Here is a 15,162-nt window from a genome sequence, read left to right as displayed (position 1 = left end):
TGTTCTAAATTTACACTCCAATGGCCACGAGCAGCCCGAAGATAATACTTCTGCACTTTCTGAACAATTCCCCCGAGATCATGTTGCTGTCGATGCGCTTTGCGTCACATGACTTCAGGCACAAGTTATCCCGCTTAGAATTTGACATGGGCTCTGATAAGGATGATCCGTGCTGCATAGCTTTTTATGTATATATATATTTATAGCAGAGCGCATGATGACAATGCCTTTAGAGAAACTTTTGCCTCCTTGTTTCTACGTGGGGAGCTGCGGAGGAGCAGCACGAAAGGAGGAGTGCTCTTTTCATCCTGCTGATGGAGCGGAGCATGATCTGCACTTTGATCACAATGAATTATTCCTATCCTCGGCTATAAATACGGTCTGTTTGCAGCAGCTTTGCTCTGGCTTTTCTGCCACCGAATCTGTGCTCGGCGAGACACGGCGAGCTCTGATTTCATCTTTAACATGAGAAGTTCAAGGCTGACCTTGGAAGAAAACAATGAAAAGATCTTTGCTGATGAGTTCCTGTGGGAGTGGAGCTTTAGGAACAGTAAACAATAAGAAAGTCACACGTTGGGTTCTTAACATTCATCCTCACGGTGTGCAATTTCAAAAATGAATCACGATCATTTGGCCTCGTCAAGCTCGCCCCGCCCAGAAAGCGCGGCGCTGTCAACCCATCACCTCTAACGGGAACCAAAGGTCACCTTTTAATTATTCATTCAGGATGTCCAACAAAGCCAGCCGCCTGTTATTTAGGGTGCGGGAGACCCGCTGAATAATTCAACAGGAGGATTCTCTTTCCTCCCGCAGTTTGGGAGAGTCTCACCTACACCCCTGCTGCTTCTCAGCTGACCTTGAAGCAGCTCCATGCAGAGATGCTACAGCTCTCATTTCAATAGCTGCAAATATGGCTTATCCCTTCAATACGACTAACCAATCACTATCCAGAAGACTAAAATGTCAGCAAAATGACCAATTCCCCCCAAAACACAAAATCAATTAAAAACTACCGTATTTTCCGCACTATAAGGCGCACCGGATTATAAGGCGCACCTGATTATAAGGCGCACTGTCAGCTTTTGAGAAAATTGGAGGTTTTTAGGTGCGCCTTATAGTGCGGAAAATACGGTAGCTATCAAACTCAGACTGTTTACAAACTAACTGAATGCCACAATTGAATTTATAATTATTATTTATCATGTTACCGCTAGACCTGCGCCACAATTCGTCAGGCAGGTGTTTTTGAAAATATACAAATAAATAAAAAAAAAGAGCTTAGCAGGCTTTGTGTTTTGCGACACTATCCGCCGACAATGACTCCTAACCGGCTTTTCGCAAGATGCGAGCAGAGTTTATTGGCGCTGAAGAGGCCAAATCAGACATTAATGCTATTAAAGTGCATTAAAGCGAGGAGCGCTGTAACTTGTGAGTCACTTTCCCCGCGAGGATTAGAGGGAGGGAGAGAGAGAGCCTTGTCTCGTTCCCCGGCAGGCAGCGGTGCGAGCGACGGACGGATGACGGAGCGCAGACAAAGTGTGCGACACCCACCGAGTGACAGCAAGAGAGACAGACTAACTCCATCATGCCTGAATAATAAATACACGCACACCAGCGATACAGTACAAAATGTCTCATGCGACGAATGGCAGCCGGCCCAGAAGCATGTTTGTCATGACGGTGACGCCGTTTCCCGTAATAACCCTCAGACTCATTCGGGAAAACACAAGTTTTCGAAATACTCAATATGATGTTTTGCTTGAGTGAGCAAAATAAGCACAATAAAAATGTTAAATTTGATTTAAGACAAATATTTAAGGAGAGTTGGTGTTTTAGAGACCCTAAAAAGTGAATTAATAGATTTTGGAGTGTACATTTGTGTACATTATAGTTGCAAAAAAAAAACAAACAAACTGAAAAACGTCCACTATCAGGAACTAGGAAGGGAAGGAGAAACAAAAAATAAGTCAGAGAAAGAAGAGATACATTTTTCAGTTTATGGATGTGGTGTTCGCTCATCACTACACTCAAGTGAACGATACCTGCTTTAATTTATGTTCATTTAACCAGCATGGAGGAAAAAATGTATCCCCAAGAACAGAACTTTTGATTGAAAATCAATCAAAACATGGTATTGGGTAAATCAACCTAAGCGGGATATAATGGAGATATATTTGATTGTTGAATTTCTGACTTGTGCCACAGGAAGTCAATCGAACGCTTTAAATGAACCAAATATGGAATCTTTTAAGTAAGTTGATAATAATGAATAAATGATTCCAGCAATCATTAAATCTGCTTTGTGGGCAAACCTCGGCTATTAGTGCAACGTGTCCCCCCCACTTACTGTAAGTGTCGCTTTACGCAGGAAACTGAAGCATGTAATTGTGATTCATGCCATAATTATCTCACAATAAATCACAGCGCTTATAATAATAATGCATCCTCCCTCCATTTCGAGTCAATAGAAACACCTTGATTATTATTTAATATTTGCTGTCAAGTGATCAATGAGTGCGCTGTCATAATTACACTCCCGGCGCGAAAGACGTCTTTTTGTTATCCGCCTCTCTGCGTGATTAAACAGCCTACAGAGGCAGGGAGCGGCACTCATTCAATTAGTCTGTCATTGAGCACATTTAATTACATGCAACGCCTGCCCTGTTTGACCCTACGGGCAAAGCGGGGACCCTCTTACCTGGGAAATAGCACAGTTTGGGCGTCCATCACCCGGCAGAATGTTATTAAAAATGTACACACCCTTATATGCGGCAGTCTAAGATTAAAGGATTTGCACTCCTCTTGGGACGAGTGCATATCGAAGCGAGAGGGAGAGCCCGTCCGCCCCGAGACGTTCGCTCGTTGGCCCCCTCGCTCCAGCCGGTCAAGGTCAACTTCGAGTCGTTTGTACAGTTCATCTGCATGAGGACCTCAGTGAGGATTTTAAAAGCAACAGGTCTTTTTCATCTGGCCAAAGCTTCGATTGAAAACTAATTGAAATAAAAACTTGTAGTGTTCTCGGCGCTGGAAATTTTTTTGATGTTCACAAAATGTTTCATTTTCCTGAAAATTTTTTAGCCTAGGCAAAGTTGACTTTGATTATTACAAAAACATGTATGTTAGGTTTGTTAAAGAGAAATAATTACCCTGACAACCATCTTTGATGTTAACATAAACTTGTAAATTAAAGAGACAGCGTGTATTATTTTGTGCCATCTAGTGGCGAACTAATGCAATGACCTAAATTTAAAGCATGTATATTTTGAAGGTTGGCTAAATTGTCTCATTGTGTAAGTTAAATAAAATCATGATTTTTTTGTTGGCTTCTTTTAATATTTGCCACAAATATTTTTCAAATTGAGAATAAAATCAAGTGCCAGTATTCCATTTTAAGCTTTTAAACAAGAAAGTGAAAAAAAAAACGTGCTGTTGCGACCATGTTGCAGCCCCCCCCCCCACCAGCGCACCTTTATAGATGATCAAAGTTATTAGTCGTTCTACCATGGCCTCTTCCTAAAATGTCATGGCATTTAAGAGAGGAGACGTTTCATGCTGCAGCCCAAATGTGAACCTGCAGGTGGCGCTAGAGGTAGAAGCCGGCCAGTCAAAGTCATTAGGCCGGAGCACGAATGTCAGTAAAAATGTCACATGAATCAACTTAACGGTTGACAGATGGTTTCAGTCTGGTGGATGTGACGGCAGTTTCGGACTTGCTTTAATCATTTTTAGGGATTAAGTGGTTTTGAAATTGAAAGTGTCTTCAAATTAGAGCAAGTTAAATCGCTGATGTTTGGGTAATTCTAAACGGAAAGCAGGGTCACACATTTCTCAGAACTTATTGTCGCAGTATAAAGCAATTGTCCTTTGGTTCATCAGGCCATTCAAAAACGAGGCGAGTTTAAATCTGCGTATTATTCAAGGCCAAATAATCATCTTGATTATATTTTCTCTGCACTCTTGAACTATGCCGCGTGTTTCAACTTGATCTTCACTCTCGTGGCGGGATTCTTGTTGTCTCCCGAGGAAGCGACTGTTGGTAGCTCTTCAAAGCATGGAGCCGCATGACCTTGTTGAGTTTTAATTTGCCCGGGCTCTTTTTTCCTCTCGGCCGTTTGAATTCGACCTTGCGACGCCGCGAGCGTAAATTGATTCAGCATGAAAAGTTTGATCCTCCATTTTGGGGTTTTTAAGACACCAGAGGGGAAACCCCTCCGGAAGCTTTTTTTGCTGATTCATGGTTGGGGGGAAAGGATTTTCGTCTCAATTAAGTCGTCAGCTCTTATGAAATCTCACATTTTCCTTTACGGGTGGGTGAAAAAATCCGCCATGGACAGCCTATTAAAAAAAAAAAAAAATCGGAAATGCTAACACTAGTATTTCTTAAAAAGCACCTTGAACGTGTGAAGTCTATATTTTCGAGACGCATCTTTTATTTTATGAGGTTAGCGTTGAGTTATAGTGCGTTTAAGGCGACGTGGCAACAATATCACGGCGTCAATGTTCTTCACACTGGTTTCTCATGTGCATGCATCAAAACCATCAGAGCTGTGAGGTGTGGAAATAGAAGCTTGATATTTGATGTGGCGGAAAAGGGCATCCAGGAGGGAGAAAGGGCAACTGCGCATCCCCGTAGCATACACAAGTATCCGCCTTATACATTCCATTTAGGCATATTAAATCACGAGGATGAAAATAACGAACGATAATAACAAAAACAAACTTACAAAAAGAAAGAACTAAAAGGAAAAATCTAAATTCGGATTAACATGTTCGCAACGATGTTAGCAATATCGACGAATAGTCATTATTTGTATTTTATTTAATGAATGGATGGTTTCATAATTAATTATTATTCTGTATTCTTATTTAAAAAAAAATATTCAGTTAATGGATGAGGTTTTAGATTGAACATTTGACGCCACAGCATGAGCTAGCTGGATTAACCGTCGGCGCCGGTTTAAAGCTGGGAGGGCTTTGTCGCCGTGGTTACGGACTGTCGCCCACCTGTTGAGCAATCTCAGCAGCAAAAAATGAAAATGATGGAATGATGATTACGCCGTCGCTCACTTTCCATAAGTACACCTGCGCTACTGCAATCTCACTTTTAGACAAACTTGTACTTTTCTCACTCTGTTTATTTTTGCCATCCGGATGCTTTTGTTTGCTTTCCTTCATTCCAAACTTTAAAGGAGTATTGATTTTGTATCCTAACGCTAATCCGCATCAATGCCGCTTCCTCCACGCTCGCTCGCCGACCCGCCGAAAGGTCAGCGTTGGCATTGTTTGCACAGAAGCAGACGAGTTCGCGGAGGCTGGCGTGTTGATGTGACAGATGGCGCTCGCACCCGATGACTCAGACGTGCAGTTTAGAGCATCAGAAGGACTTTGGGCTCAAAGTATCCCTTTCCATTGCAGTCCAACTCCAAAAAACTGTGTTGTGTTTGGGGCCAGATGCAAACAGAGCACAAGTACCTGACTGTACAAATCAATATTTGTTGTTGGGGAAAGCACTTTTGTTTACTTTTCAATCCCACCCTCTGTGCTCTGCTGCACAACACAGTTTAAACTGCTTTTTTTCCCCCTGAGTCGCTTTATTCCCCAGTGATGCTTTTTTTTTTTTTTTTTTTTTTATACTTGGTCTATGTTGCTTTGAAATACTGTTTAAGTGCTTCATATTTTTGTGCTGGACTTGTAAATGGCTTAATGTTGAAGGGTACATAAATGCAGTCTTTGCAAACACACTGAGCTCATTATGAAACGGTGAAAACTTTCTTTCCCTGCACTTAAAGTCGATTGCACCATGCCGGCGTCTGTCTCTATCTGTGATGTGCGGTGAAAAATATCTGGACTTAAATATACATTGATTTTCTAGCATTCATATTTTAGATTATGATTAGAGATACAGTCGCTGACTGAACAGTGAGATGATTTTACATGGCACATGAATGCACCGGTTTTTGTTTTTTTTGGGGGATTACATTTTTAGTTTCGCACCACTACTGTGGCAAAGGAAGATGTTTTGCACTTAAAATCGAAAATTTTGAAAATATTCGTGACTCGTGTTAATGACATAACATTGCGTTCAGGTCGACACACGAGTCATCAACGCTTAACATTACACACGTCTGCCATTTTGCACTCTGTCACCTAGGTGTGATCTTCCGGCGTTAATTGCGTACTGATTGAAGGCATCAGCGTGGGAAGAATCGGCGTTTAATTAAATTATAATTTAAAAATAAAAATAATATAAATAAATTGAGGATTCAACCCTAGAGGTTCAGTGAGTCAATCTCAGGGGTTCAAACACACCTGATTTATAAATAATTTTATTTTTCACTAAAGAAGGGTTCGGGGAATGCGCATATGAATCTGGTGGGGTTCCGTACCTCCATAAAGGTCAAGAACCACTGGCCTAGTGCAATAAAGTAACTGAGCAATGTTTTCTTGCATTTCAAAAAAAAAAAAAATAGAAATATTCGTTAACCGGAGAAATTCGAAACGGTTAGCAAATGATGTTCGACCTGAGATACCTTGAGGCTAAATTTATTAGATTTCCAGAACCATCCTAAAGAATCACGACGATGTTTTTTATAGCTTAAAAAGTGTCAGGCTCGGCCTTTGATCACTTTGACAAAGGCAGCAGCGACTCACCGTCACCGTTGGAGACGCATCGACGCTTTGAACACCAGCCTGCGTCCCGCTCGTCCTATTCACGAGAATGTCGTGATTAATTAATAAAAGCATGCCTGAAGTTGCTTTCATCTCTTTTATTGGACTGGCGTCATTGCTTGGAATGTAAGTACAGTCAAACCTCAGTTTGCGAACGTCCCGGTTCTCGAACAAATCGGAATTCGAACGAAAAATTCGAGATTTTTTTTGCGTCGGATGTCGAACAAAATTCGGAGGTCGAACCTCGGGAGATGAGCCGAAAGGACTCGAGAAAACCCGACCGTGCGACCCGGATGCCGACTGACTCCGTTGTTATTGTGTTTTCGTTACTTTGAGCAGCGCACCGCGATCGGACAAAAATGCGCAAATGAAAAAATGCTTAAAAAAGGCATTTTTTTTTTGTCTTGGAACGGATTAATTTTTTTGCATTCTTTGTAATGGGAAAAATAGATTCGGAATTCGACCGATTCACTTTTCGAACCGCCTTCTGGAACGGATAGTGGTTGAAAACCGAGGTTTTCATAGTTTCGGCCAACACTCCAACGTTTTAACAAATGTTAAGTAAAAGTCTTTATAACTCCAAAAAAAAATCCAAATCTGTTTATTTGTGTGTGTTTGGTTTCCCACCTGCAGTTTATATGATTAGCTTTATTATGCTATTCTATGAATGTGTTGGTTTTATAGTTAAGCTCCGAAAAACACCGTAGCTGTCACGGCAGACTCATTGCATATTTAAAGTGTTTTTTTTTTTCTTGGGTGTTTTTTAGCACAGGATGCTGGCGTGACAGTCGTGTTCTTTACACGTCACGGAAACGGTGCACTTGAGTAGTCACGCTTATTTGCATATTCACTGCAGGAAAACAGCCAGTGTGTGTACCAACGTCAGTCCTGCTGGAATAATATTTTGACACCTCTACTTTTAGTTTTATAGGGGATCAAGGGGGGAGGGGGCTCAAAATTGTCCCAGTTCACAGATTATTGCTCACAAATTAAAGGGTTGTTATTATGCCAGTTTGGACAAATATGCCAGTTGGAGCGGAGAGAACCTGCTAAGAGGGGGTAAAATATTTTCCTCGAGCGTAAGTGGTTGTTTGCTCAAATTGCACGGCATGCACCTGCAAGACATTTACGGCAACAACCAAAAAAAAAAAAAAGTGCACTCAAGCACGCACACGGTGTGTATAATCAACTGATGGCTAAAACACAAGGCAAATTATGTGCTAACAGATTTAATGAGTGGTTGGAAATGAAGCGCAGCCCTCGTGAAGAACGACAACTATACAAGTTGCTTGTGAGGCTGTGCATTTTTTTTTTATTTTAGCAAGACATGCTAATGTGATCAGATGTTTTGATGAAAGCGTGTCAAAAGACTCCTCAGGAACTTTTTAAAGTTAAAAAAATCATGTCCACTTTTCCTTTCAGAGTTGAAAGATTTGTTGATGAGTTTTTGACCAATTTTTGAAGTGAAATAGTTTGAAAATTCTTTGTTAAGCTAATTCTGCTCTTTTTTTTGCCCCCCCTCCCTCAAGAATCATGGTGGGAAAGATTGGGAGGATGTCACTGGACTCCCAGTGTGGACGGAGGAGGAAGCTGAACTACTTGTTCTTGTTCCTCCTGCTTTTCACTGCAGGAGGACTACTTGTTTTCCTCCAGCATCTCACCAAATGGGAGACGGCGCCCCAACATTCTGGTGAGTTTACCCTCACTCATTGAAAAAAAACAACTGAAGAACTGGTGACTGTTTCGCTTCCATGACAACGAAACCTCAAGCATTGGTTCATTCAAACTTTTCCCCGAGCAGATAAATAACTTTGTAGAAAAAAAATAAGAATATTATTAATTCCCAAACATGACTAATTGCATACATAATGGGATTATTTCTCAGTAGAGAATGATAAAATTAATGTGAAGAACAACAAAATAATTTTCTCAAATAATCTAGAAATTATGTTGTCCATTTAAAATTATTTTAAATTTTAAACGAATGCACACAGATACAAAAACACTTGGCACTCTTCAGTAAAATCATGCCCATACATAACATGGATCATAAATACTGGTACGGAGCCATGCATTTAATTAGCAGGTCATACAAAACACACACGCATGTTTGCATAGTCACTTGTTATTTTCCGCATGCGGTGTACTCAGCTGTAATATAGTCAACTTGCCAAATCCGTCGCTTTTTAGTGTTCCACCCAGGGTGTCTCTGAGGTGAGGGTTACCATGGCAATGGAGGGAGTTCATACCCGTCGAGCCTTTGTGCTGCCAGGTGCAGCCGGTATTCGGACTTTCAAGCGGCAATGATAGACGGTATTGGGATCGTAACTTTAAACACCACCCGCAGCTGTCGTTGAAATGCGCTATATAAATAAAGTTGTGTTATTGTATTGTTTGTCCAATACATTTTGTGTTTCATACTCAACCCTCTGTCCTCCCATCTCGCATTGATCGGTTTGTTGTCGGCAAAGAAAATTCTGATGAAGTAGCACAACGTGATGCCCGAGCTCCAAAAAAAAACAGCCACGCTCCATCGAGCGGCACTCGGTCGTGTGTCGACAACACACCAACACATTACTCGAGCGCTCTGAACGAGAAGCACTCAGTCCAAGTGGAATCTCCACACCACTAATAAGCTTGTGATTGCCACATTGTTTGAAATGCAGAAAAAAAACGGCTCATTTGTAGGACGGAGATGAACACAGGTTATGTATGAGGCCCACTTGAGTTTTGGAGAGAATGACTGTAGAAGAGCGAGGAGGAGGCTATGAGAAATCACTTGTCATGCCAACAGAGTTGCACCCATCCATTCATTTTCTATGGATGACTTTGAGCCAGAAGCGGAGAACACCCAGTACTGAGGAACCCAGCAAACATTCACATTTACCTCAATGGAGCGTTTAGACTTGAAGAAGCTCAAATGATTATTTTTGGAACCAAAATTTTTGTGTCTCTTCATATCATTTTTTACTCACACCAAGTATCATGTTCAGTGAAACTACCTTTAGAAAAAAAAAAAGGTGCTACACAGGCAAATTTCGGTTCTGTGAGTCACTTTATGTTTAGATGAAACTTTTGATTGTTGGACAATGCTGGAAAGTGTAAAGTCAGCTTTCTTTGCACGCCCACTGCAGGGGATTTTATTTTGGTCATTCCTTCCAGCATACGTTTTGACTGTGTAAGTGTGTGACAAAATAATAGCTACAGGAAAACGATATATGCACTTTTTATGTCGACCTTTTTACAATGACGACAAAATAAGTGGCAACCTATTTTGTTTTGCTGACAGGAGAGTATAGAAAAGACTTTTCGGCCATTTATCTGTCCAGGAACCTGATGTATAAAGAGTTTTTAAAACAGTATTTTTTTGTACGATCATTTCAGCGTTTTCACACGACCTAGATGCTGACGAGATTTTTTCTCTGCTTCCTAAAAGTGATGAGTTAATCTTTTTTTAGGCTTGCAAAAAGTGAGTAAAACATGAGTTCAACTTTGTTTGCACAATAAGTGACAAAAACAGCAAAGTAAAAAAACTTGCTGTAGCTAAACGTTAATTAGATAATTAGTCCAGATTTGTTGTCACCATGTGAAGACCAGTTAGCATCACTCTTAATCTTTTCACCACAGACTCATTTTTTGCAGCGTTGGCAGATCCTTTCATCTGCTCTTACTTGACCATTGAAAGTAAGTCGTCTGAATCATTCATGAGAGTCTCGACGGCTCTACGGTATAGAGAGGAAGTCCGCACTCTCTGAAGCGTGATGCGCCAACTTTCGCCCGAAGCCATCGCCATGTCGCTCGGCGCCCCGTATCAAATAGAGCCGAGTTGGAATACATAGGGTGTCAAGCTTTTATCTGCTCCTCACAAAGGACCTCCTCATCATCGTCCACCTCTTCATCTGTCCTCTGCGAAAGAGCATTGGTTGCTTCCCCGAGACCTACCTGGCCCATTTTTCGAACGATTCAGTAATGAACTGCCTTCTTATACAGTTAGGTCCAGAATTAAAAACGTAAAACGTTGATAGAAACGTGCTTAACATTCGTTTATGTTCCCAATATGCTAGGTGGCTAATCTTTGTTTATGTTCCAAATTTTAGCCAAATGTAGCTTTGGTTTGTTTATGTTACAGACAAGAAACAAAACAAAAGTTTTGTTTACAGCTGCAAGAAGTGAATATAATGTTAGCTATAAGCTTGCTAATCGCAATAAGACGTGCCATCGTGGGTTATCCAGTATGTGAAACATCTAATTTCATTCTTGAATTGGGAATAAAACATAGCTAAGGTTTGTACACAAATAAATAAAACTGAGCTAAGCTTTGCTACATTGTGAATAAAACAGCAAAAATTTGTTTGCCGTCCCAAAATACGTATAAGCAAACTGTAGCTAGCTAGCTTTGTTTGTGTCCACGCTGTGAGTATAACGTAGCTAAGGTTTGTTAAGCGCTGAGTAAAAACCTAGTTTGTTTCCCCTTCAATAAGAGAGCAAAATAATCGTGAAATGTCATCGTGCCCGCCACTGGTTCAAAACAACAATCAGCAAAACTGATTAGCTAGCCAACAATGTTCTTTGTCATTATATCGTTTTCAAATCCACTGCAGTGCAATATAAAAGCAAAACTCATAACTTTCATTGTACAAATACTTTTGGATCTAACTATATGTCGCCCTGGAGAAGATACAAGGCTTAATTGCTGTAAATGCCAAAGACAAACTGAAACAAACATTTCAGTGATAAACTAATTTCTTCTTTCCCGGCAATGCGAAACATCAAGCCATGAAGCCAATTAACATCGGCCATTACGGCAATGCTATTAACCGAGAAGCTTCAAACGAGCTGGAGAGAGAGAAGCAGCTATGTATTTCCATTTATCTAGACTTGTACAATTTAGATTCTTGACACAGATTGTGTCATAAAAATCCGAGAAAACCCCCACTCCGTCTTTGGCGAACTTTTTACAGTCCCTATGTCTCATCCCTTTTTCTTCCTCTGTTGCCACTGAAAATCGATTCCACCAATTATGGAGGTTCCACTGCATTTAAAGTTTAAACAGAAAATGTAACATGATGAAGCAGCTGTTAGGAAATCAAGCAGCCATCTACCTCCTGGAGCTACACGGGGGCTATTGTTTACCACTCTGAAGTAAAATGTGATCCCTCTGCCAAAGGTCTGCTAATCCCTTAAGCGTTGTCTGTTTACATAGTCCAATTTAGCCGTCTCTTAATGTAATTAAATTGTGCTGACGACCCTCGGAGCAGTTTGTATTTGAATGAGGTCCAACAGTGGATTTTCACTGAAGGTGAATTTTCACTCACTCTTCTCAAGCTCCTTTAATAAAAACCCTTTGTGGTGTGCTGGCACTATCCTCGCTTATTCCCTCCTGAGCTGGAAGATCATTGGAAAGCAATACCGAGCCAGCCAAGTCCATCACAAACCTCTTAAATACAATTTTCCTCCCAAAACAAAGAAACGGGGTAGCGGAGGTCCGGGATCACGTCTCTTGGGATTTTATAAGCCGGCTCGTCGAGAATCTTAAAACATCCTGCTCTGCCTTTCGATCACGTCGTCTACGGGTGTGGACGTATGCCAGGAATGATTACAGCGGTCTTTATTTCATAAAGGGAAAACCTGAAAGCTTCTGGGATTGGTTGAATTGTAAAAAAAAAAAAGATTGCAGGCTATTTTTTTTCATCTGTGGGTATCAGGTGCTTGGATTGCTTCTTCTCTGGTGTCTCGGAGACCCGGGTCATGTCAATCGGATTTGGAATGTGGAGTCTGCAACTGGCGGGTCTCGTGGTTTTTCCATTAACGTTAATGCCCGTAGCTCTGCCATCGGAGCTTTGTGGGCGTAATCTCATTTTCCTTCGCTGCCATCTTATACTGCTGACTTCCATATGCCAGTCATGCAATTACATTTGTCATTTTTCCGTGACACTTTAGCGCTCGCTGAGGAAAAGACACAAAAATCGATCTAGAAATGCATCAACATAGACAACGGCAAATTATCCTGCCATCAGGATAGGAATATTTAAATGTGTCATAAAAATAACAAGGTCCATATTTCATTTTGATTTGTTGGGGAACAAATGTGCTAATTGCCGCATCATAGCAATGGGCATTTAATATTTTTCAGGTTTGTTCCACCAACTCGTGTATGTTTTATAAATTGGTTCAGCCAATGAGCTCACAGTGTCAGGGGATGGGATTGGCAGTTGAAAGGAAGTAAAATGGGATAAACAAGGAATAAATTATATATTCCTGTTTTATCATTTATTCATTGCATTTCCATTTTAAGAATAAGTCTCCCTACAAATGAGCCTGTCGCCATTGTTGTTGGAGGTTGTCCAGCGGGAATGGGCGAGTGCGGCGAATTAGTTGATGTCACAGAAGAAAAAGCAGAAGATAAAAAATACGAAACAAAACAAAAGTTAGACTAAATTGGTTGCTCACTTACTAACCCTAACCCTAACCCTAACCCTAACCCTAAATAAAAAATCTCATATCTTGGCTTAGCTTGGTTTATTTTAGCTTACCTTGTTTTATCTCAGTTTATCTTATTTTATCTTAGTTTAGCTTAGCTTGTTTTAGTTCATCTTAGCTCCGGCCTGACTGTGTAGAGGAAAATGCATCGGTAAAAGAGATATCCGCTTTCTTGGAAGTTGTCGCCCTTAGCAAACAAAACTTTGTTCATAGAATTAATTTCATCAGACAGCTTCAGAGTGTTGCATAAGCACACTTGATTTTTTTTTTTTTTTTTTTTGCTAATGTCTGTCTTAGTCTCTGTCAGACCACATGACAGGGTGAAAGAAAGACTTTGGAAAGTCTGGAGAATTCTCAAATAGATCTGGGAACTTTTGAGGATTGCAGTCGTGTTTTCCGGCAAGCCGGCCTTGTGGCGTCGACAGGGAGACGTGCGAAGAATGAGTGGGAGAAGGAGAGAGAAAGTTGCGTAACCGCAGCTCCCACCAAGGAGACATCGTGCCTCTTGAGAAGCAGGCGGCAGCATTCAAGGTTTTCGCGTTTTCACCTGCTCACCGAGGACAGATTATGCAAAATCACTGCAACTACAACTGTGTTAAACCATCAATAGTTCAGTTTCGTGAAAGCGGGAGCTCGTTGTTTTTCAGTGATCGCCGACAATAGCCATTGCCCGACACGCAAGGTCAAAACATCTGCAGTAGGCCCAATTTTTTCTCCCTCATTGTCCGATTTACGAGAAAAAGCTCAAGTCTTATTGAATGGATACTGTAAATTTCTCAATGATAAAGACAGATGCTTTGTTCCCCGCTGATCATCTACGACCATCCCTGCCTTTGTCCATGCCGTTGATAGATGCGTTTTACAGCTGATCAATGAGCTATTCAAGGGCGATGACACATAGTTTGATAGTTTCCAATGGGATTTCGCCGCGCCGTTCCCGAAGGACCGACGTGGAGTCATCATCGAATCGCACCAGATTCCTTCCTCTGTCCGCTGGTGACACCGGCTGAATGACTATCATTGTCCACGGCCGAGGCTTCCATCACGGTAATCCCTCTGCAAAGTGTAGGTACTCTTCGAAGGAAAATGGAAGAACCCATTCAAGGAAGGAGTGGGCCCTCTCAGCCCCGAAGCAAGTGGCAAGGAATAAGTGACCCCGAGCGGTTAAATCCCGGCCCCAAAACAGAACAAATGACTCAAGCCCCAGCTGCTATTCAGAGTGATAACAAGCTGTCAACTTCTAAAAATGTAATCTGCTGACTCCGGGAGGAATCGGAGGTGTCAGTGGAGTGGACCGCTGGCTGATGATTATCTTCTAGAAAAAGGCGCGCAGGGGTTGACGGAAAGGGGCGCATGCACAAAAGCCACCAAACAAAAGAGGTCGGGCCTGTAAAGGAATCCGGACGAGAGGCATTCTTCCTCGCATTAATGCACGTAAACATCTCCCCGGAGAGATCATCTCACCTTGCGAAGCCGCAAAGGAGGCGTGGGGAATTAAAAATGACATGAATGGAAGGCCAATGGGAGTAAGAAGGAATTACCCCTTCGCTGACAAAAGTCGCTAGGCTCTTCCCTGTCAACTTATCCCTTCCCTGTCAACTTATCTCTTCTGGCCGTCCACTTTTGTCTGGACGCAAGCTAAAGAAGTGCCACAACTGACAGGTGATTGATTAAATACCAGCCATGATCATATTGGTTCAATGTTAACATTCAAAGGGTGAATCAATGCGGGATTTGCACGAGGCTATTTCTGGGTTGTTCTGATTTGTTGTAGTTTAGTTCTGTTGTGTAAGGTGGCTGTCATTAATAACTGAAATTATTATTATTATTCATAAAAAATGTATTATTAAAATTATATTATTATAGTAAATTTCTAAAATTCTATAATCATCATAGGTGGTGGTCGTCGTTGATAACCGGCAAGATTTAAAATAAACCAAATATTTTTTCTGGGTTTGATAAATATGCAAACTAAAATTCATGTTGCGTATGAAAACAAGCTTCAGGACTAAA

General features: G+C 41.2%; 1 protein-coding gene across 3 annotated transcripts in view; it reads left to right on the top strand.

Moving 5' to 3' along the window:
* The window catches only part of chst8 (carbohydrate (N-acetylgalactosamine 4-0) sulfotransferase 8), an 81,525-nt gene that overhangs the window by 14,599 nt on the left and 51,764 nt on the right, over positions 1-15,162 (top strand). For 2 of the 3 annotated variants that reach the window (XM_088370905.1, XM_088370906.1), the window contains exon 2: positions 8,199-8,359. In XM_088370905.1, the coding sequence (XP_088227031.1) occupies positions 8,203-8,359 (157 nt within the window). In that variant the 5' untranslated portion in view covers positions 8,199-8,202. Of the gene's footprint in view, positions 1-6,664; positions 6,796-8,198; positions 8,360-15,162 lie in introns of those variants that run through there. The other variant, XM_088370904.1, reaches the window with a different exon arrangement.

Source organism: Syngnathus floridae, chromosome 3 (genome assembly GCF_059516105.1).
Source record: "Syngnathus floridae isolate MCC-2025c chromosome 3, RoL_Sflo_1.0, whole genome shotgun sequence".
Lineage (NCBI taxonomy): Eukaryota > Metazoa > Chordata > Actinopteri > Syngnathiformes > Syngnathidae > Syngnathus > Syngnathus floridae.
The sequence above is the reverse complement of the archived record's forward strand: the minus strand, read 5'-3'. Positions and strand labels throughout refer to the sequence as shown.